The 24384-nt window shown below is 40.3% G+C and overlaps 1 protein-coding gene across 5 annotated transcripts; it reads left to right on the top strand.

Moving 5' to 3' along the window:
* The first annotated feature begins 312 nt into the window (after positions 1 to 312).
* On the top strand, positions 313 to 22846 carry LOC105106312 (zinc finger protein 814). 5 transcript variants are annotated; one of them, XM_031457274.2, is made up of 4 exons: positions 313 to 577; positions 1184 to 1345; positions 2284 to 2410; positions 16537 to 22846. In XM_031457274.2, exons 3-4 carry the CDS (start codon positions 2377 to 2379, stop codon positions 19362 to 19364), a joined length of 2862 nt encoding a protein of 953 aa, XP_031313134.1. In that variant the 5' UTR covers positions 313 to 577; positions 1184 to 1345; positions 2284 to 2376; the 3' UTR covers positions 19365 to 22846. The 5 variants fall into 5 exon arrangements, with proteins under 5 accessions (XP_031313134.1, XP_031313133.1, XP_031313131.1 ...); XM_031457273.2 differs by having other exon boundaries at positions 1184 to 1397; XM_031457271.2 differs by lacking the exon at positions 1184 to 1345.
* Positions 22847 to 24384: the final 1538 nt, after the last annotated feature.

Genomic DNA, 24384 nt, shown 5'->3' with positions numbered 1-24384 from the left:
TTTAGATCAGTAGATTTGGGAGAATCTCAAATAACAATTTTATTCCCTGGGAGCACGCTGACCTTCAGGGTGTATGAAATTATGTCCTTCCCCAGCAGTTCACAACGAGGAAAGCCCCTCCCTCCGTCTAGGTAGGAGCATCACTTTCGAGTACCCCTAGGTACCGCATGGAGGACGCTCTGGTAGTCAAAACCGAGAATACCATCCCGGGGCGGCTAGAGTGCTAGAAACTACATTACCCGGAAGAACCTGCGCCGAGTTGAGCCAATGAAGCATCAGAACAAAGGCATTTCCGTGCGTGCGCATCTCGTTGGGGCGGGACTTCCGGCGTCGTCCTCGAAGCGGCCATTTTTGCTGTTTTCGTGTGTATTTTGGCTCCGGAACGCTGGCCCGTGACTGAGGTGAGGGGACTAGGAAGGTCCGAGAGGAGGCGCTATTCCCGCGGCACAGAGGCGACGCCGCCCCGGGGACGCCGCGCCACGCCCGGGATACGGACCCCCGCGCCCGCGTCCCCCTCCTCTCCCGCCGCTCCCGCCCTCAGACCCCGATGGCGGCCGCGCTGAGGGACCCGCCTCAGGTAAACGCGCGTCCTCCGGGCCCGCACCGCCCTCTCCCGCCGGACACTAGAGCCCCGAGTGCGGGGCGCCTGCTCGCGTGCCTGCGGCCCGGGCCCCGGGGTCCAGGCCGGGGAGGCGGCCGCGGGTGGGGCCGTGTTCCTGGCAGACGGTGTGACGGCGCGGGGACGGGCCCCCCGGCGGGGGAACCCGCAGGTGCGGAGGCCTGGAGGCCTGGAGGCCGGGCTGAGGTGGAGGGTTCGGGAAACCTGGGGTCTGTCTGATGTCGGCAGTAAACAGTGTGTAGTAGAATGTCAGAGAGGTTTTCATTCTGAGGAACCTGGAAACCATGGAGTGTTGTAAACAGAAGTGGGATATAGTCTATATTAGGGTTTCAGATTCTTCTCCAAGAGCTGATCAAAGAGGGAACACACTCAACTGAGAGTGAAAAGGACAGTGAGGCGTAGGGAGGGGAGTCCTCATCCAGGATCACAGCACTGGTAAGAGGCAGCACTGAGGACTGAGGCGCAGAGGCTTGTCCATGATCACCGGGATCCAGGGCTGGTGGGGATACAGGGGGGGCTGACCTTACCTGGAGCCCATCCCTGGTTGCTTTCCTCTCTCCACAGGCTCTGAAGGAAAGAGCTGTGCATTCCAGTTAGGTGGGGGAATGCAGATCATCATGGCTATACTGTTAGCTGGTCTGAAAGAAGAGGGTGCGTGATGAGTGGTTTCCCGGCTCTGCACCTGGTCAGGATTGCCGGCACTCAACAACCCAGCTTCTCCCCTAGGTGAAGAGTACGAGTGAACACTGTAACCGTATGGAAGAGAGTGGTCTGACAGGTGACTAAGGCTTCCATGGGATGAGTGGACGTGAGATGGCTCTGGAGGCATAGGAGTAATTGAGACAGGTGACTGTGAGGCCTGGGCTCTTGCTTATTCACTAACGTACAGCTTCACCAGGATTTTGTGGTGAGCTTTGGTGGGGTCTGAGGTGTTCCGTCTTGACGGTGAATAGGTCTGGGGCAAATGTTGTCATTTGTGAGAGTCACTGTGCCTGACAATGAGACCATCAAGGCCAGGGTTCCAAGGAAGACTGAGGGGAGAGAGGAGAGTTGTGGCTGCTGAGGGGGCAGGAAGTGCAGCACAAAAGTGGAAGTGGGTCATGGGCATCTGTAGTCGCATGTATTTCTGGGTCGCTAATGTTGAAGCAAGGATCAATAAAGGTATACAGGAGGCATTCAGAGTAGCATCTGTCTTTCCCCATGTGCACAGCTGTGGGAGTACAGCTGTGGGAGTGCAGCTGTGGGGATTGCAGAGGTTAATGAGGTACAGTCTGCAGAATGATGACCACATTGGGAGGAAGTGTCAGCCCCTCGTCTCTGGTATTGGGGACTGAGGGTGAAGCCTGGGCCCAACTTTGGCTGTGTCTTTGAGTCACGCTCTAGAGGCCCAATGAAAATTGATTGGCAGGTTGGATGGGACCCCACAGGCCAGGACCAAAGTTTGGATGACATGTCTGTACCATCCTACTCGATGTTGCTGAGGACTGAATACAGTGATTAAAGGGACGCTGAGGATAGGGTGGGCATCAGGGGAACCTAGAACTGGAATTCTTGTGTGGTGGGGAGCTCTGGAGGAGGATGAGGGAGGGACAGATGTAGGATGAGAAGGTTTATGGGATCTCAGAGAGAATGTTCATAGTTTAAATCTGTCTCCGTCATAACAGTGCAGTGTGACACTTGAGGACATTGCAGTGCACTTCTCCTGGGAGGAATGGAGACTCCTTGATGAGACTCAGAGACGCCTGTACCTCGATGTGATGCTGGAGAACTTTGCACTTATCTCCTCACTGGGTAAGACTCTCACAGCCTTCTCAGTGACCTGGGCTATGTTCAATCCCACCTCACCCCCCTCTTTCCCCAGGGAGTGCTGTTCTTCTCACATGTGGACTGTGGGCACTACTTGCTTCCTAAGATTTCTAGGTGGTTGCTATGGTAACTAGGGCTGGTTCTTTGCACTGTCCTCTTCTTTCTCCTGCAGCCCCAATACCTGCTGTACTGAACCCTGTTAGGAAAAGGATTCAAGATCAGTAGTATCAGAAGTGAGCTTGATGGATTCTACATTACCTGTTTTCTCTCTCTGTCTGAATCTGTGTCCACATCCATTTCACCTGTGTCCCAGGTTTTGCTCCCTTCTTGTAGCTGACATTTCCTTGTCCCTGCCTGTGCCAGGCATGTAAGCATCGTCATGGTTATTACTTACCTGGACCATGAGCTACTCTTCAGAGCCCTCCTGCAAGGTTTGTAGTGTTTAGATCTTTTTTCTTTCTTTTTTTCCCCAGTCTTGTCAAGATATGAAATTTTATATATTAATGTGTACAAGTGATGATTTGATGTATGTATATATTGTGAAATAACTGTCACAGTGAAATTATTTAAACAGCTATCACCTCATAAAGTTATATTATTATAGTAATAATAATTATTGTTACTATTTTGGTGAGAATGCTTAAGATCTGCTCTCAGTAAATACCAAGTGTACAACATCATTGTTAACTACAGTCACCATGTTATTAAGTTGCATCCTCAAAACTTACTAATCTTGTAACTGAAGGTTTGCACCTTTTGACCAACATCTCCCCATTTCTCCTATTCCCCAGCTCCTGGCGTTTTACTCTCTGCTTCTGTGATTTTGCCTTTAAAAAAAAAATTCTGATTACATTGTACAAAGAAGGATTTCCTTATATATGTGCCCTCACCAACACTTGTTAATTCTGCTCTTTTTGATGGTAGCCATCTTATCAGGTGTGAAGTGATGTCTCATTGTGGTTTTGATTTGCATTTTCCTGATGATTAGTGAGGAGGAACATTTTTTTGTATGTCTGTTAGCCATTTGTGGATCTTTTTTGATAAAGTGTCTATTTGGGTCCTTTGCCCACTTTTAGATCAGATTATTCTTTCGCTGTTGAGTTATAGAGTACCTTATACATTTTAGGTTTTAACCCTTTATGAGGTATGACATTTGCATATGTTTTCTACCTTTTGTTCATTGCTTTCTTTCATGTGCAGAAGGTTTTTAATTCAATGTAGCCTAGCTTGTTTACTTTTGTCTTTGTTGCCTGTGCTGTTGGTGTCATACCCATTTCTGGTAAAAATGCCTTTGGACTTTTGGTAAAGATCACATAGAACCTGTAGGTTCCTTTGGGTAGTGGGGATAGTTTACCAATAATAATTCTTCCAATCCAAGAATGTGGGATATTTTTTCACTTATTTGTGTTTTCAATTTCTTTCATCAGTGTATTATAGTTTTTAGTGTACAGATCTTTCATCTCCTTGGTTACATTTATTCCTAAGTATGATTGTTTTCAGTGCTATTGTAAACGAGGTTGGTTTCTTAATTTCTTACTTAGATATTTCATTGTTAGTATATAGACACAACTGACTTTTGTATGTTGATTTTTATATTCTACAAATTTACTGAGTTCATTTATTTATTCTGACAGCTTTTTTGTTGGAGATTTTAGGGTTTTCTTTATATAAGATCATGTCACGGCGAAAAAAAATGTGACAATGAATATATGTATGTTCATGTATAACTGAGAAATTGTGCTCTACACTGGAAATTGACAGGACAGTGTAAAATGACTATAACTCAATAAAAAAAATGTTAAAAAAAAGATCATGTCATCTGCAAACAGAGTTTTGATTCTTTTTTTCTGATTTGGGTACTTTTCATTTCTTTTTTATTTTTTGGCTTTATTTTTCTGGCTAGGAACCATTACTATTTTGAAAAACAGTGGTGAGGCTGGCATCCTTGTCTTATTCCTGATCTTAGAGAAAAAGCTTTTGCCTTTTTACTTTTCAGTATGCTAGTAGTTACGGAATTTTCTCATATGGACTTTTTAATATTGGGGTATATTTCTTCTCTTCTTCCTAAGTTTTTGAGAGATTTTGTAATGGAAGGGTTCTGAATTTTGTCAAATGCTTTGTGTGTGTGTGTGTGTCTATTGAGATGATTATACTTTTTTTTTTGACCTTTATTCTGTTTAAGTGGTATAGCAGCTCATTTATTGATTCGCTTATGATGGAACATTTTTGTATCCCAGGGATAAATCCCACTTGATGACAGTTTATGATTCTTTTCATGTGCTATTGAATTTGGTTGGCTAGTTTCTTGTTCAGTTTTTTTTTACATCTATTATCAGGGATGTTGGCCTGTACTTTTCCTGTTGTATCCTTGTCTGGCTTTGGTATCAGGTTCATGCTGGCCTCCTAAAATGAGTTTGGAAATGTTCCTTCCTCTTCAAATTTTTGGAAGAGTTTGAGGATTGACATTAATGCTTCTTAAAATGTTGATAGATTTCACTGGTGAAATCTATATGGTCATGGCCTATTTTTGTTATTGGGAGATTTTTGATTACCGATTCAACATCCTTACTTGTTATTGGCCTCTTCAGTTTTCCAGGTTGTATGTTTCTAGGAATTTATCTGTTTCTTCTAAGTTATCTAGTTTGTTGTATAACAGTTCGTAGTAGTCTTTTATGATCTTTTGTTTCTCTTTTATTTCTTGCTTAATTTATTTGAGTCTTTCCTCTAAGTCTAGGTTAAGGTTTGTCAATTTTATCTTTAAAAAAAAGTTCTTAGTGTTGTTGATCTTTTCATTGTTTTTCTAGTTTTTATTTTGTTTATTTCCACCCTGATCTTCATTTTTAACTTTGTTCTGCTAACTTTGGTCTTAGTTTGTTCTTTTTCTAGTTCCTTGAGGTATAAAGTTAGGTTGTTTATTTAAGATCTTTCTTTTTTCTCAGTGCTGGTATTTATTTCTCTAAAATTTCTATTAAAACTGACTTTGCACATTCCATATGTTTTGTTTCCATTTTTGTTTGTCTCAAGATACTTTTTGATTTTCCTTTTGGTTTTTCCTTTGATTGATTGGTCAGGAGCATACTGCTTAATGTTCACCTATCTCTGGAGTTTTTAGCTTTTATCCTGTTGCTGATTTCTAGTTTTATCCATTGTATTAGGAAAAGGTACTTGATATGATTTCAGTCTTCTGAAATTTTTAAAAACTTGTTTGACGTAACGTATGATCTATCCTAGAGAATATTCCATGTGCAATTGAGAAGAACGTGTATTCTGCTATAGTAGGATAGAATGTTCTGTATACATCTGTTATATCCATTTAGACTAAAGTGTTGTTCAGTTCAAATATACCCTTTCTTTCTGGATATCCATCTATGTTGAAGGGGGGATATTGAAATTCCCTATTAATATTTTGTTGCTGGCTTTTCTGCCTTCAGATCTGGTAGTATTTGTTTAATAGTTAATGTATGCTACGTATATAATTATAATTTTTACATCCTCCTGATGAATCAACTCCTTTATCATTGTATAATGATACTTGTCTCATGACAGTTTTTGATTTAAAGTCTGTTTTGTCTCACTTAAGTATAGCCTCCCCATTTCTCTTCTGATTTCCATTTGTGTGGAATATCTCTTTCAGTACCTTCACTATCAGCATATGTTTGTCCTTAAAGCTGAAATTACTTTACCATATACAGCATTTAGTTGAGTCTTTTTCTCTTTTCTGTTCAGCTGCTGTATGTCATTTGATAGGAGAAATTTTGGGGGACCTACTATTGCCATCTTTATTATTATTATTAATTATTGTCTGACTGTTTTGTAGTTCCTCTGTTCCTCTTTGTGATTTGATCATTTTCCACAGTAATAATGCTTTTATTCCTTTCTCCTTATCTTTTCTGTATCTGCTATAGATTTTGCTTTGTGGTTACCATGAAGCTTGTATAAAACATTTTATAACATTCTATTTTAAGCAGATAACAAGGTAGCTTTGATTACAAAACAAAACAGTTTTTTGAATACAAAAACTACAGTTAAACCCCCCATGCATTTTTATATTTTTGATTTCACAGTTTACATCTTATTGTATTGTGTATTGAGTAACCATTAGCAAGTTATTATGGTGTAGTTATTTTTAATATTCTTTTCTTTTATCCTTTATAGTTGAATGATTAACATAGTAGTATGTTATTAGAGCATTCTGAATTTGACTATATACTTACTTTTACTAATGTGTTTTATATTTTCATATGTTTTCATGTTACTAGTTAGTGTACTTTTATTTCAGCTCAAAGAACTGTTTAGCCTTCATTTCTTGTAGGGTAAGTTAGGTGGTGATGAACTTCTTCACCTTACATTTGTCTGAGAAAGTGTTTCTCCTTTATTACTGAAGGACAGCATTGTTGGTGAAGTATTCTTGGTTTGCAGTTTTTGAGTTATTTTTTCAGCATTTGGAACATATCATCCCTCTGTCTCATGGTATGCAATGTTTCAGGTAAGAAAACCACTCGTATCTTTATGGGGGTTCCCTTGTATAAGACAGTTTTCTTCTCACTGTTTTCAAAATTCTCTTTGTCATTACTTTTTGAGTTTTATGTTAATGTGTCTTGGTGAAGTTCTCTGTGTATTGAATCTTTTTGGGGACTTAAGAGCATGGTTTACCTGTAAGGTCACTTCTTTCCCCTGATTTGGGAAGTTTTCATTCATTAGTTCTTTAAATAAACTTTCTCCCCCTTCATCTCTCTTCTCCTAAGGCTCCCATAATGCAAATATTGTTTTGTTTTATAATGCTCCATAATTCATGTAGACTTTCTTTACATTTTTTTTGTTGTTTTGTCTTTTTTCTGCTTTGACTAAATGATTTCAAAAGATCTGTCTTCAGTTTCATATTCATTGTTTTGACTGATCATGTCAGCTAGTTTTCATTTCCTTCATTGTATTCTTCGCCATAATTTCTCTTTTTAAAAATATTTTCTCTTTATTAAAAACTTCATTTTGTTTGTATATTGTTTTCCTTATTTTGTTGAATTGTTCACCTGTGTTTTCTAGTAGTTCATTGAGCTTCCTTAAAACAATTATTGTGAATTTCTTGTCTGACAGCTTGTAGATCTCCATTTCTTGAGGGCAGCTGATAAAGTATTGTGTTCTCTCGGGGGTGTGATATTTCCTTGATTTTGTGTGTGTGTGTTTCTTGTACCCTTGCATTGAAGTTCATACATTTCATGGAGCAGTCATTTCTTCTAATTGCTCTTTTTTTTTTTTTTATAGCTTTTATCTGTTTTTTTGAGGGGAGGTAATTAGGCTTGCTTATTTGTTTATGTATGTATGTATGTATGTATGTATGCGTTTTGGTAGAGGTACTGGGGATTGAACCCAGGACCTCGTGCATGCTAAGCATGTACTTACCACTTAGCTATACTCCATTTCTTCCAGAGTTGACACAAGGTTTTAGTGGGGAATATTTCCACCTAAGTATGGGTGTGAGTGTGTCAGCTTGATGGGGAGTGGCTGTTCCAGCTACTAGAAGGCCTAGTGGCTTAGTGTCTGTGCAGCTCTGAGAACCGAGGTCAGTGTCAGCAAAGATGGCAGAGGTGCTCAGTAGGTAGAGCTTTGGATGTCTGCAGTAGTGGAGAAGACTGCTGGGGATCTCCTGACCTCTTTCTCCTGCAGAAAATGTTTTGGCCGAGGGGTTCCTTCTTGACGCTAAGTCTGGCTCTTGTAGGGGGCTTCGTAGCTGTGGTGGCATTGATGTCTGACATGGGGATCTGAATGCTAGGGTGTGAAGGGATGCAGAGCAGTAGCCCTGGTAGGGTCCCAGAAACTGAGCAGCCTGCAGTGATGCTGACTTCACTTGTGAGATGGAATTACACGCTGAGTGGTGATGGCACCTGTGTGGGCACATGTAGAGAGACGGCGTCTCTGGGGTCTGAGGCACTGGTTCGCCCACAGAGGCCTTGGCTCTGGTGCCAGAGGCGGTGGCCCTCAGGTGACAGCCGTGGAGCCAGGTTATGGAATATGTGCATCCATGGAGCAGTTGTAGCTCTGGGGTTTGGGGTGTGTGCAGGATTTGGGAGTGGCAGCCATGATTGTGAAGCAGAACAATAGCTGCTTCTTTGGGTCAGGGGGTGACTCGGCATGTTATTCTCTGGCAGGTCCCCCGCGGTGATGGCTACCGGTTAACTTAGAGCAGGAGCTGCCAGTGCCCTCAGCAGAGCAGGCAGCTGGGGTCTGTCACTGTAAACATTTGAGCTCTTCTGCTGTGTGACCTGTTGGGTCTGCAGGTGTAGCAGGGCCTGTCGAGGTTCTCTGAACCGAAAGCTGCAGGGGCCTCTGCTGAACAGGCCATGGGGGGATGTGATGGCTCCACCATTTGGTGGATACACATAGCCCCACCCTTCATCTTTTTTCCTGTTCATCTTCAGGAGTCTGCTAAGCTGATGTCTCCCAGCAATCCTTTTTATGTGGTGGTTCGACTTCTTTATCTCCACTGTGTTGCTGCAGTGTCAGCTTCATTTGCAAAAATTTTCTCCCATTCCATAGGTTGTTTTTTTTTTTTTCACTTATGGTTTCCTTTGCTGTGCAGAAGCTTGTAAGTTTCATTAGGCCCCATTTGTTTATTCTTGCTTTTATTTCTTCTAGGAGAAAATTTTTGAAATGTATGTCAGATAATGTTTTGCCTATATTTTCTTCTAGGAGGTTTATTGTATCTTGTCTTATGTTTAAGCCTTTGATCCATTTTGAGTTTATTTTTGTGTATTTTGTGTAAGGGAGTGTTCTAGCTTCGTTACTTTACATGCTGCTGTCCAGTTTTCCAAACACCATTTGCTGAAGAGACTGTCTTTATTCCGTTGTATATTCTTGCCTCCTTTGTCGAAGATTATTTGACCAAAAGCTTCTGGATTCATTTCTGGGCGCTCTATTCTGTTCCATTGGTCTATATGTCTGTTTTTGTACCAATACCATGCTGTCTTGATGACTGTAGCTCTATAGTATTGTCTGAAGTCTGGGAGAGTTATTCCTCCAACCTCTTTCTTTCTCTTCAGTAATGCTTTGGCAATTCTAGGTCTTTGATGGTTCCATATAAATTTTATTATGATTTGTTCTAGTTCTGTGAAATATGTCCTGGGTAATTAGATAGGGATTGCATTAAATCTGTAGATTGCCTTGGGCAGTGTGACCATTTTAGCAATATTGATTCTTACAATCCAAGAGCATGGGATATCTTTCCATTTTTTAAAGTCTTCTTTAATTTCCTTCATCAGTGGTTTATAGTTTTCTGTGTATAATTCTTTCACCTCCTTGGTTAGATTTATTCCTAGGTATTTTATTACTTTGGGTGCTATTTTAAAGGGGATTGTTTCTTTACTTTCTTTTTCTCTTGATTCATCATTAGTGTAAAGAAATGCAACTGATTTTTGAACGTTTATCTTGTAAACTGCTACCTTGCTGAATTCTTCAATCAGCTCTAGTAGTTTTTGTGTGGACCTTTTAAGGTTTTCTATATATAGTAACATGTCGTTGGCATATAGTGACACTTTTACCACTTCTTTTCCAATTTGGATCCCTTTTATTTCTCTCTCTTGCCTAATTGCTGTGGCTAGGACTTCCAAGACGATGTTGAATAGGAGTGGTGATAGTGGGCATCCTTGTCTTGTCCCAGATTTAAGTGGGAAGTTTTTGAGTTTTTCACTATTGAGTACTATGCTGGCTGTAGGTTTGTCATATATAGCTTTTATGATGTTGAGATATGTTCCCTCTATACCCACTTTGGCGAGAGTTTTTATCATAAATGGGTGTTGAATTTTATCAAATGCTTTTTCTGTGTCTATTGAGATGATCATGTAGTTTTTGTCCTTTCTCTTGTTAATGTGATGTATTACATTGATTGATTTGTGTATGTTGAACCACCCTTGTGTCCCTGGGATGAACCCCACTTGGTCATGATATATAATCTTTTTTATGTGTTATTGGATTCTATTTGCTAATATTTTGGTGAGGATTTTGGCATCTATGTTCATCAGTGATATTGGCCTATAATTCTCTTTTTTGGTAGTGTCTTTACCTGGTTTTGATATCAGGGTGATGGTGGCTTCATAGAATGAGTTTGGGAGTATTCCCTCCTTTTCAGTCTTCTGGAAGAGTTTGAGAAGGACTGGTATGAGTTCTTTGTATGTTTGGTAGAATTCCCCAGTGAAGCCATCCAGTCCTGGACTTTTATTTGTAGGGAGATTTTTTTTATTGCTATTTCTACTTCATTTCTTGTGATCGGTTTGTTCAAGTGGCCAGTTTCTTCTTGATTCAGTCTTGGTGGACTGTATGTTTCCAGAAACTTGTCCATCTCCTCTAGGTTATCCAGTTTGGTTCCATATAGTTTTTCATAATATTCCCGTATGATACTCTGTATTTCTATTTTATTTGTTGTAATTTCTCCATTTTCCTTTCTTATTTTGCTAATTTGTGCTCTCTCTTTTTTCTTCTATATGAGTTTGGCCAGAGGTTTGTCAATTTTATTTATTTTTTCAAAAAACCAGCTTTTAGTTTGATTGATTTTTTTTTTTTAATCTGTTTAATTTATATCCTTCCTGATCTTTATAATTTCCTTCTTTCTGCCTTTTGGGGTTTTTTGTTCTTTTTCTAGTTCTTTTAGTTGGTGGGTTAAATTGTTTATTTGAGATTGTTCTTCTTTTTTGAGGAAGGCCTTTATCGCTATAAACTTCCTTCTTAGCGCTGCCTTTGCTGTGTCCCATAAATTTTGTGTGGTTGTGCTTTCATTTTCATTTGTCTCAAGGTATTTTTTAATTTCAGTTTTGATTTCCTCATTGACCCATTGGTTTTTTAATAGCATATTGTTTAATCTTCATGCTTTCCTTTTTTTCTCCTTTGTTTCTCTGTTGTTGGTTTCTAGTTTCATGGCATTGTGGCCATTAAAGATGCTTGAGATAATTTCTATCTTCTTAAAATTGTTGAGGTTTCTTTTGTGCCCAAGTACATGATCAATCCTAGAAAATGTTCCATGTGCACTTGAAAAGAATGTATATCCTATTTTGGGGGGACATAATGCTCTGAAAATATCCACCAAATCTAATTTTTCTATTGTATTGTTTAGTTTCTCTGTTGCCTTATTTATTTTCTGTCTGGAAGATCTGTCTAGTGATGTTAATGTGGTGGTAAAATCTCCATCTATGATTGAATTCCCATCAATATCCCCCTTTATCTCTGTTAGTAATTGTTTTATGTGTTTAGGTGCTCCTATATTGGGTGTATATATATGAACGAGTATAATATCCTCATCTTGTATCACTCCTTTAATCATTATAAAATGTCCTTCTTTATCTTTCTTTATGGCCTTTGTTTTAAGGTCTATATTGTCTGAAATCAGTACTGCTACCCCAGCTTTTTTGGCTTTTCCATTTGCGTGGAATATCATTTTCCATCCTTTCTCTCTCAATCTATATGTGTCCTTCTCCCTAAAGTGGGTCTCTTGTATGCAGCGTATTGAAGGTTCTTGCTTTATTATCCAGTCTGCCACTCTATGTCTTTTGACTGGAGCATTTAGTCCATTAACATTCACAGTAATTAATGATAGATGTATGTTTATTGCCATTTTGAACTTATCTTTGCAGTTGTTTTGGTATTTCCTCTTTGTTCCCTTCTTCTTCCTTTTGTGGTTTGGTAATTTTCCTGTGTATTATCATGGGTTTTATTTAGTTTTTATGACTCTCTTGTAAGTTTTTGGCTTGTGGTTACCCTTTTCTGTAAGTCTGTTATCCCATTACTATATTTCAAACCCATCCTACCGAAAACAAAAAATTTAAAAAAGAGAAAAAAAAATACTCTATATTTTCTTGCTTCCCTCTCCCACTCTTAATGATTTAGATGTCTTCTTTTACAATTTCATGTTTATTTTATTTGTAATTCATGAGTTATCACCTTTCCAGTTATGAGTTTCTCATTTCTGTAGCATCCTGCTGGTTTTCTATTTAGAGTAGACCTTTCAATATTTCTTTTAGCATGGGTTTAGTGTTGCTAAACTCTTTTAGTTTTTGATTGTGAAATTCTTTATCTCTCCTTCTATCCTGCAGGATAGCCTTGCTGTATAGAGTATCCTAGGCTGCATCTTTTTTCATTCAGGACTTTGAATATATCTTGCCACTCCCTTCTGGCCTGTAGTGTTTGTGTAGAGAAATCAGCTGAGAGCCTTATGGGGGTTCCCTTGTAACTCACTCTTTGCTTTTCTCTTGCTGCCTTTATGATCATTTCTTTATCCTTGACTCTGGCTATCTTGATTATGATATGTCTTGGTGTGGGTCTGTTTGGGTTCTTCCTGTTTGGAACCATTTGAACTTCCTGTACTTGGATATCTGATTCCTTCTTCAAGTTTGGGAAGTTTTCAGTCATGATTTCTTCAAAAACCTTTTCAATCCCCTTTGATCTTTCTTCCCCTTCTGGGACCCCTATTATGCGAAGATTGGCATGCTTTATAGGTGCCTTATGTTGCTTTCATTTGTTTTTATTTGTTTATCTTGCAGTTGTTCTGATTGGGTGCTTTCTGTTGTCCTGTCTTCTAGGTCACTAATTCGTTCCTCTGCATTATCTAGTCTGCTTTCCACAGCCTTTAGATCCATTCTCATCTCAGCCAATGAGTTTACTAATTCTACTTGGCTCTTCTTTATAGCTTTGATTTCATTTTTGACATATTTTATATCTCTAAACACTATCTCTTTTAGTTCCTTCAATACTTTGATCACTCCTATTTTGAAATCTTGATCTAGTAGGCTATCGATGTCTATTTCATTGATCATTCTTTCAGGGGTTTTCTCTTGTTCTTTTAATTGGGAATGGTTTTTCTGCTTCTTCATCTTGCTCATATCTTTCTGGCACTGTGGCTTATGAGTATCAGTTATCTATTGTGGTCCTTAAAGGAGTTCATTTATCTAATGCCTATGTAGGAATAAAACTTAAAAAATTAATAAAGGAGAGAGAGAAAAAAAGAATTTTAAAAGAAGGGAGAAAAAAAGGTTTGAAAACAGTGTATAATCAATTATAGAAGCGCAATTTGAATCAGACTAGCATTTGAGTTGAGACATCTTTTTAAAAAACCCTTAGAAAAAAGGAAAAAAGATCAAAAAATGATATTTCAAATCTATTTATAATCAATAACAGGAGATCAAAACCAAAAGAAATGAAATGAAATCAGGTGGATTTCTTAAAAAATAATAATAATATAATTACTTTAAAAGAAAAATTTAAAAAGGAATTAAAACTAGAAGCATATACAACTGTTTAGAAAGTAGAAATTAAAAAGTTAGTAGAAAATAGAACAGATAAAAGAAGATAAAGAGAATTTTAAGAGAAGGGAGAAAAAAAGGTTTGAAAACAGTGTATAATCAATTATAGAAGAGCAATTTGAATCAGACTAGCATTTGAGTTGAGACGTCTTTTTAAAAACCCTTTTTAAAAAAAGGAAAAAGATCAAAAATGGTATTTGAAACCTATTTATAATCAATAACAGGAGATCAAACCCAAAAGAAATGAAAATGAAATCAGGTGGATTTTTTAAAACATAACTATAACTACTTTAAAAGAACAATTTAAAAAATTAAAACTAGAAGCATATACAATTGTTTAGAATGTAGAAATTAAAGAGGTAGTAAAAAATAGAACAGATTAAAAGATACGATAGAGAATTTTGAAAAAGGGGAGAAAAGAAAGGTTTGAAAACAGCGTATAATGAATAATTGAAGAGCAAGTTGAAGCAGAATAGCAATCTTGTTGAGATGTATCTTAAAAGCCTTTAAAAAGGGGGAAAAGAGAAAAAAATATATTTGAAACCTGTGTATAATCAATAACAGGAGATCAAAACCAAGAGAGAGAAAAATGATATGCTGTGGATTTTTTAAAATAATCATAATATTATTTTAAAAGAAAAATTTTAAAGGGATTAAAATTGGGAGGGTATGTAACTGTTTAAAAAGTAAAAGTTAAAAAGGTAATAGAAAATACAACAGGTAAAAACAGACTTAAAAACGGGGTGGTGTTCTCCTGGAGACTGTGTGCTCATAATGAGAAGCCTTTGTGTCTTCGCCCTGTTTCGGAACTCAGCTTTCTAGAAGCCTTTCATTGGCGCCGTAGTCTGTGCTGCTCCCAGTGCCTGTCAGCAAGCAGATCGTGCCGCCCCTCCCAGCACAGCGTTCCTGCCAGAAAGGCGAGGGGCCACTCACCGTCCCCTGGCACTGGTGGCTCCGCCCCGGGGCGGCGCTCCGCAGGCGGGCCTTGGGAAGCCCGCGGAACAGCCCCGCCCCTTCTCCGTGTCCAAACTCAGCTCCTTGTTTGTCCTGGCGGCGTGAACTTTGCGAGGCACCAGGGTGGAAGGATCCTGTCTGACTTGGGCTGCAAACAAGTAACTGTCTGGCCTTTGAAGCTGCCAAACCCCCAGGCGTGGATTCAGGTTTCGCCCCCGCCCCCACCTGGGTGCCAAGCCTCGGAGGATATGGCAGCCGTGCCTGAGCCCTGCCTCTCCTCTCTGAAAACCTTCCCTGGGTTTCAGAGATGGGGGTATGCACCCTTCCCCCCAGGGCACATAAGCCATGCTGTTTTTTGGAGGGCCCAGGTTGTTCTACCGTGTCACCCACTCATTCACATTGCGCAGCACCCTATAGTCCCCGTCCTCCGCCCACCTTGGGCAGCCTGTCCCGGCCCCCAGCTCCCTGCTCAGGTCTTGGGCTGGGAGTCGCAGGGACCCCCTGTGCCCGTTTAACTTAGTTCTGTAGGTCAAGGGCTGCTCTGTACAGATCCGAGCCTCGGAGGCTCCCCCTCTGTGCCTCTGGCCTCTCCGTTGGCGAGGGGGAGACCCAGCGAACAAGCGCTAGTCCTCCTTTGCCGCTCCCTCCCTGCGGGACTGGTCCTGCACTGTTTTGCCTTTTTGTCTTTCTTTTTTTCCCTTTCTCCTACCAGATTTTTGGCGTCTTTGTCTTTTGAAGAGGACAGTGTTCTGTCAGAGTTCCGCAGGTGCTCTGGTTGGCTGAGTGGGTCCGTGGATGTGAGTCTTGGTGTATCTGTAGGAGAGGGTGAGCTATGAGCGTCCTGCTACTCTGCCATCTTGGCGTCTCCTTCTGCAGTGTCTTAATTAGATTCTTGAGCCCTCCAAGAGCCAATTTTGTTTGAGGGTAGCTGTCTACTTTTTGTTAGTGGTGAAGGCTGGTGTCCTCTGCTGTTATGCTGACATCACTTTCCCAGATCTGTTTTCTGGGTCTCTTGTGTGCCAGTTTGCTCAGGGACAGTGCAGGTCATTTGTCCTGTTTTTCCTTTAGGATTTGTATCCTGCATGCCCATGTAGTTGCTCAACTAGAGCTTATAAGGAGTCCTTTATGCATCCCAAAATGGGCGTGACTCCAGGCATGACAAGGTGGGCTCAAGTGGGGGCCTGGTTCTGGTGAATGGCAGCCGGGGAGAGTGTGACATCAGGGCTGTGTTCAGATCATAACAGGAAACTGTCTTTCTTCACCCAGAGTTTTGGTGCCATTTCCAGTGGCCATTCATTATTTCTACCTTTCCTTTTCCACTGGTAACACTTTGCTGATTTCTCATTTCCACTACTCTGTCACTCCTACTGTGATTTCCAGCCCAGGGATAATCTCTGCCTCTCTGGGCTCCACATCTCATCCATTTCTCTCACCACCTTTTTTGTAGAACTCTCCAAAATTGGTCCACACATGTTGTGCTATATGATATGTTCACATTTCTCTAAATTGAACCTCAATAGCAGCTAGTATGTTGCAGTGGGATTTTAATGGGCTTGGATGCACACTTCTACCCAGTCTCACATCAGCAGCAGAAAAGTTCCTGCCAGAAGCCATTGGGAGAGAAGTGAGTTGTGCTTCTCTTCTTTGTGTCATACCCTGTCCTTTGTATCCTTCCCCTGATGAGGTCCCCACTACTCTGTGACCTTGAAGCCCAATAATGAATGCACAACAGTCAGCTGTTCCTTCAACTGAATTCCAACCCTCTTGTCTTGAAAAGCATCCCGTAGACTCAGATCTAGATGAGACAGATGCACATTTGTGGTGAGTTGGCCCGTCCCTGTATCAACAGGTACTTGACCAGCGTCTCTTTCTGTTCAGGTTGCTGCTGTGGAGCAGGGGATGCAGAGGCACCTTTTGAATGGACAGTTCCTCTGGGAGGGTCACAGACCAGGACTCCCAAGGCAGCTTTGTCTTCCCAGAAGACCCATCCCTGCGAGATGTGTGGTCCAGTCTTGAGAGACATTTTCCACTTGGCTGAGCACCAGGAAACACGACTCAGCCAGAAACTGTTGAGGTGTGGGGCGTGCGTGAAACAGTTTGATTTTAGTGGAGACTTGCACCAGCACCAGGAGCAACACATGGGAGAGAAAACCCTCAGAAGCGGCATAGACAAGGCCTTGTTTGTGAAGAGCTGCAGATTCCATGTGTCGCAGAAGCCATTTACTTGGGGGACGTTTGAAAAGGACTTCCCCGCCATCGTGGGACATCTACAGCAACAGGCCACTCAAAGTGTGGAGAAGCCAAACCCAATCTCCCAGTGCGGGTCAACTTTACAAAGCCAGAAAAGTCATCATGCCTGGGGAGAGTGCAAGAAAACCCTCAGCCCCAAAGACACACTTGTTCAGGACCAGGGTGTCCACACCGAAAGACAGTGTTTTGTGTGCAGTGAATGTGGGAAAGCATTCAAGTACAAATCCTCATTTGTTGTGCACCAGAGAGTCCACCCTGCAAAAAGCCTTCATGTGTGTGGCGAATGTGGAAAATCCTTTAGGCGAAGCTCAACCCTCAATCAACATCAAAAAATTCACAATGGGGCAAGGCAGTACAAGTGCAGCAAATGCGGGAAATCCTTAAATCACAAATCTGTGTTTATTCATCCCCACACATGGCGCAGTGGAGAAAACAGTTACGTGTGTAGTGAATGTTCAAAATCTTGTAGCCGTAGCTCAGTGTTCATTCCACATAGGAGAGTTCACACTGAAGAAAGGCCTTACAAGTGTAGCGACTGTGTGAAATCTTTTACTTCTTTGTCCGCGCTCAGTTATCATCAGAGATCTCACACAGGAGAAAGACCTTATGCATGCAGTGACTGTGAGAAATCTTTCATCTCTAGCTCTGACCTCCGTTATCATCAGAGAGTTCATTCTGGAGAAAGGCCTTATGAATGCAGTGACTGTGGGAAATCTTTTATCACTCGTACTGCTCTCCGTTATCATCACAGGGTTCACACTGGAGAGAGACCCTATGGGTGTAACGAATGTGGCAAGTCCTTTACCCGAAAAAACAACCTGATTATACACTTAAGAGTTCACTCAGGAGAACGGCCTTATGAGTGCAGTGAATGTGGGAAGTCTTTTACCTTTAGCTCCAGCCTTCGTTATCATCACAGAGTGCACACTGGAGAAAGACCTTATGAGTGCGGTGAATGTGGGAAATCTTTTAACAACAGGTGGACACTCATTCGGCACCAGAGAATTCACACAGGAGAAAAGCCTTATGTGTGCAATAAATGTGGGAAGTCTTTTTCCTGTAGCTCCACCCTCCAGTATCATGAGCGAGGTCATCTTGGGGAAAGGCCTTACGGGTGCAGTGAATGTGGGAGATCTTTTACCACTAGCTCTGCCCTCCGCTATCATCAGAGAATTCATACCGGAGAAAGGCCTTATGAGTGCAGTGAATGTGGGAAATCTTTTATTTCTAGGTCTGACCTCCATTATCATCAGAGGGTTCATTCTGGAGAAAGACCTTTTGAGTGTAGTGAATGTGGGAAGTCCTTTATCCGAAGAAATAACCTCATTTTACACCAGAGAGTTCATACAGGAGAAAGGCCTTACAAGTGTAATGAATGTGGGAAATCTTTTAACAATAGGTGGACACTTATTCAACACCAGAGAGTTCACACAGGAGAAAAGCCTTATGTGTGTGGTGAGTGTGGGAAATCTTTTACCTCTAGCTCTACCCTCTGTTACCATCAGAGAGTTCATGCGGGAAAGAGACCGTATGAGTGCAGTGACTGTGGGAAATCTTTTACCTCCAGTTCCACCCTCCGATATCATCAGAGAGTTCACACAGGAGAACGGCCTTATGAGTGCGGTGAATGTGGGAAGTCTTTTACCTTTAGTGCCAGCCTCCGTTATCATCACAGAGTGCACACTGGAGAAAGACCTTATGAGTGCAATGAATGTGGGAAATCCTTTAAGGATAGATCGCAATTCAATAAACACCGGAGAGCTCACACTGGAGAAAGGCCTTATGAGTGTAGTGAATGTGGGAAATCTTTTAGCCAAAAATCTTCCCTCTCAACACACCAGAGAATTCACGATAGAGAACGGTCTTATGAGTGTAGTGCGTGTGGGAAATCTTTTACCTCAATCTCTGGACTTGGTTATCATCAAAGAGTTCACAGGGGAGAGAAACCTTACCAGTGCAATGAATGTGGGAAATCTTTTACCAATAGCTCTATACTGATTCGACACCAGAGAGTTCACACAGGGGAAAGGCCTTATGTGTGCAATGAGTGTGGGAAATCTTTTACGAGTAGTGCCACCCTCTCTTACCATCAAAGAGTTCATGCAGGAAAAAGGCCTTATGCGTGCAACAAATGTGGGAAATCTTTTACCTCCAGTTCCACCCTTCGTTATCATCAGAGAGTTCATGCAGGAGATAGGCCTTATGAGTGCAGTGACTGTGGGAAATCTTTTATCTCTAGCTCCAAACTCCGTTACCACCAGAGAGTTCACACAGGAGAAAGGCCTTACGTGTGCAGTGAATGTGGGAAATCCTTCAGGGATAGTTCCCAATTTAGTCAACACAGGAGAGGCCACACTGGAGAAAGGCCTTATGAGTGTAGAGAATGTGGGAAATTTTTTATGCGAAAGTCTACCCTTTCTCAACATCAGAGGCTTCACACTAGAGAAAGGCCTTAGATGTACAGGAAATGCGCAGTTTTCTTGTTCAGCGTAAGGCTGCCAGAGGAACTGAGGAGCTGTCTGAATTGAATCTCATCCAGGTGAGCATGCAGAGTGGGGAGGTTCTTGGTAAGTTTAAGTTACATGGGAAGCATCTGTGGCTATGTTACACATTCTAACCCATCCATGGCGCTTCTCTGTGGTCAAGGCCATTTCACCTCTACTGCTGCACAATGTGCATCAGTCACCAAGCCATTGTGCTCAGGGAAGCTGACCTCTCTTATCCTGTGTATTGGTTAAATTAGGAGTCACTTGAGCCCTTATGGTGTCATCTTTCACTCGTCCTTGACTACCTTGGACATGGACATGGGTCAGTGTTTTCCCAGGGAATGTCCTAAGTTCAGCTGACAGTTTGCAGAGAGTGACTACCTTTTCCAGGGATGTGTTGGTCTCATGTGATACTAATAATGAGTGTTTCCGGTAATGAACTGGAGAATTGCCTGCTGCAGATTTCTTTGGCTTGTACAATAATCAAGGCCTTACAAATGCTTTAAGTCCTCTTTAATCTTGGATGTTATTTACTCTGCAGGTAGTTTATAGACAGATTTGTGCTGTACAAGCATAAAGGGGAGAAAAAATTTAGGGGGTCTCAAAAAACTTCCATGTCTGAGGAGGGACAGTATGATGGCAGTGACTTGCCAGTTTTGACCACATTTGCCTTGCTGCCCATAGCTGCCTAGGGAAGACAGCAGGGATTTCTGGTCCCCACTTGAGGCCTGGAAGCTTTGCATCTTAGGAATCTCAGAGTTGACTGTGAGACACGAGCAGCTGTGAGAACCTCTAAGTGCTTCTAAGAGCAGCATGAGTTTTTTTCTTTACTCAAAGGAAAGATCACAGAATATTCCAGCACTGTTGAGGATGTGCTCCCTAGGTCTACAGAGAGCTGTATTTCCTGATGTCCATCACTGGGCTAGGGTCACTGGTTGTAAGACCATTGGGTCCAGGGGAAGCCCTAACTGGTATGGAATCACTGGCTTAATAACGAGAGGAGGAGACCAGCCAACAAGTGGAATGCTCCTTTTCTAAAAGTACGTGCACAAATGTCTGTGCGTAGATGACTCTGCAGATCAGTCTGTATGCAAATATCAGTACCTCCTGGCATGTTTATCTTGTGTAGCTAAAGCCATCAGAGAAAATAAAAATAATTAAAAGGCTTTGTGGATTCCTGTAGCCTCTCTGTAATGTTCGCCTCAAGGCCTTAACTACACAGGCAGGAAGAAAGGTAGGGAGAAGGGGTTCTGTAGTCCACGGATGTGGCTCTTGTGACCCAGACGGCATTCCTTTGACTTCTGGTAAAAATGTTCCTTATTGCTCACTGTATTTGCTGCCACTGAGGCAAAACTGACCCCTCTCTGCCCCAGGGCATAAGGAGAGAGATGGTGGAGTCAGTACAGGGTTGCCAAACCTATTTTCCAAAAAGAATGGGATGTACAGATCTTTAAGTCTTGAGCTATGTTTTTTAAAGCTTTACTAAGGTAGAACTTACATGTGCTAAACTGAATATATTTAAAGTGTACAATTTGATAAGTTAACAGAGGTAAGAACCTCTGAAACCATCATCGTAGTCCTAATAGTGACCATGTCTGTCATGGTACATTTACCTCATGTCCTATTACAATCTCCTTGCCTTTCTCACATCTCCAAGTAACCATTGATTTACTTTCTCTTGTAATAGATACCTTGCATTTTCTTGAATTTATATGATTGGAATCATACACTGTTCACTGTATTTTTTTCAGTTTTCCTTTATCATAATTACTTTGAGATTCATCAATGATATATAAATACTACTTTTTTTTGGCTGAGTAATATTTTTGGATATGCTATGATTAGTTTATTCATTCAGTTTTATAGGCATTTGTCTTGTTTCTAGACTTTGACTACTGAAAATAAAGCTGGTATAAGCATTGTTTTAGTTCTTTATATGAATATATATTTCTTTTATCTTTTGTCAATGTAATAATGTATGAGTCACAAATGTTTTACTTTTGAAGACACTAACATTGTGATCTAAAATGATTATACCTTTTGCATCTTACCAGTAATGTATGAGAGTTCCATTTCTTCCACGTTCTACTGAATATTTGGTTTATCAGTTGTTTTAATTTTAGCTTTTTAATTGAGGTTTTAGAGTTATGTCACTTTTTGTTTTAATTGAATTTCTTTTTTTAACATTTTTTATTGATTTATAATAATTGAATTTCTATAAGGATTCTTGATGAGTATTTTTTCAGATGTTCATTTGCTATCTGTGTTATCTTCATTAAAATGTCTGCTCATCTTTTTCTTATTCTTTATTGGCCTTTGCCTATTTTCCTTTAACAAATAGGACAGTGAAACAACGAAGATGTATGTTGGAATTTCACTTATTTTTTAATAATGTGAGTGGCTTTGCTTTATGGAATAACTTTTTAATACTGAAGAATTTTCTAACATAAGAAAAAATTTTTGTGCTACTCACAGTGGAATGGATTCTTCTGCCATACCCTTTTAAAATTTAATCTCCATTGTTGATGTGTTCTCCATCACATTCTTAAGTTCCATCATTAAGGAATACAATAAAGCCTTGCTTTGTAGTGGTTACCCATTTTCCCGGTTTATCACCATGGAAATTGGTGGGTTGGAGCAGATGAGGACAAGATTTTATCAGGATGGATTGGGCTTTACTCTGAGTCCCAAAGCCTGGCTAGGAGGGAATGAAGAGGTCAGTGGTAAGACCACAAGTCCTGGTCCGGGCTGCCTGGGGTTAAGTTCTGGATCCATGACCAGTGCAAGGACCTTCCTCGCCAGGTCTCAGTTTCCTCCTGTGTAAGTAGGGAGTGGGGGTTAGGAACTGCCCTGCCCGCTGGTTCACTGGAAGATGTGAAGAGCTGAGGTGTCCACTCCTCTGTGGCTCTTACTGTGAGTGACATCCTGGGGCCAGGAATCTTTAGCTCCCACAGATGTCCCCAGACCCTAGAACCCCCAGGTGCATGTCAGAAGTAAATGGGGCTTCTCACAACCCTCTGATTTGGGTCAGTTCCCACGGGCCTGTCTGTAGGGAGGAGGGAGCTGCAGGGTCCTGAGCGCTTGGTGTGGATTCCCTGCTGAGAAATACCTGAGCAACTTGCTAGAGCTTCCTGAGGCTCAGCTTGCTGACTGTGGTTGCAGAGGTGTTCACTTCGCCCCCTGGGAGGATCAATGAAAGTAACAAAACACTGAACACTTACTTACGCCAGAATTCCAGGGTTTGTATTTGAGCTTGTATGTGACCTACTTATTTAAACTTCTAAAATGTGAACTATTTCCATAACTTTTCCTTTTCACAATTGTCTTATTGTACTTAACTATAATTTATTGGTATTTTTATTGTATTAGTAATATCCTAGTTTTGTTAAGTTTTATGGAGTGCCATGTATTAATATAAATGCCATGTAAATACACTACAAAATTTTACTCAATCCGTATTGTGTATGATGTTACAGCTTATTTTCTCATTAATCCACTTAATTCTGTTAACAAGAACACACTCATCAATTGGTGGATTATCACAAAAACATTTTGATTCTTTTACCTCTGTTTGCCAGAACTGCTGAATTCTCTTCAGACCCTCTATAAACAAATGTGATTTATTATGCTGGAATGCAAAATAACTAGTTCTATTAGAGTATGTTATTCCACAAACCAGATTATCTTTTCATATAGTTAATTTTTTTAGTTCATTAGTAGTCTCCTCCCTCCCCAATTCAGTGCAAGTTTTAGTTAAGAACAAATTGTTTATTTAATATGATGTGAACAATAGACAACTACTTGGAAAGACAAAAAGCATTCTTACTTCAATGAATATTCATTTGAATGCACTAGAAAAGTTCCAAAAAAGTTTAAAAAAAAATCCAAGTCAGTGAAATTTGGCTGATAAAAGTATAACTGGTGAAGTAATAAATATTAGTAGCTTTCACAAAAATTGCCTGTTACAAAATATTGCCCAATATTTTATGGTTTGCATGGATATGGAAAAAATATATAATTCTTTTTTACATTATATGAGTTACTTTTGTCATTATTTAAATTTAGTTGTTAGTGTATTTTACTTATATTTTTATTTACAAAAATCAAAAGTATATTTTTTTGGTTTTAAATTGGGGCCTTGCCTTGTAATTACTTGAACACCTAAGTAAAAAAATTTTTTTTTCATTTTTATTTATTTTATTGAAATATAGTTGCTGTATAATATGTTATAGGTGTACAATACAGTAATTCACAATTTTTAAAGGTTATACTATAGTTATTATAAAATATTGGCTATATTCCTTGTGTTGTACAAAATATCCTTATAGTTTATTTTATACCCAATAGTTTGCACTGCTTATTTCTCTACCCCCTACATTGCCCCTCCCCGCTTCCCTCTCCCATCTGGTAACCACTCGTTTGTTCTCTGTATGTCTGTGAGTCTGCTTCTTTTTTGTTACATTCACTAGTTTGTTTTATTTTTTAGATTCCACATATAAGTGATACACAGTATTTGTCTTTCTCTGTCTGACTTATTTCACTTCACATAATGCCCTCCAAGTCCATCCATGTTTCTGCAAATGGCAAAAATTCATTTTTATGGCTGAATAGTATTCCATTGTGTGTGTATGTATGTAATACATACCACACATACATATGGACACTTAGGTTGCTTCCATATCTTGGTAATTGTAAATACTACTACTGTGAACATTAGGGTGCATGTATCTTTGTGAATTACTGTTTTAGGTTTTTTTTTTTTTTTAATATATCACATGCTAGTTCTAGTTATAATTTTCTAGATCTCCATAATGTTTTCCACAATGGCTGCACCAATTTACATTCCCACCAACAATGTACGAGGTTTTGCTTTTCTCCCCACCCTTTTTAGCATTTATTATTTGTAGATTTTTAATAATGGGCATTCCTACCTGTGTGAGGTGATATTGTACTGTAGTTTTGATTTGTATTTTTCTAATAATTAGTGATG

This window comes from Camelus dromedarius, chromosome 9 (genome assembly GCF_036321535.1).
Source record: "Camelus dromedarius isolate mCamDro1 chromosome 9, mCamDro1.pat, whole genome shotgun sequence".
NCBI classification, from domain to species: domain Eukaryota; kingdom Metazoa; phylum Chordata; class Mammalia; order Artiodactyla; family Camelidae; genus Camelus; species Camelus dromedarius.
This window is presented reverse-complemented; position numbering and strand designations above follow the sequence as displayed.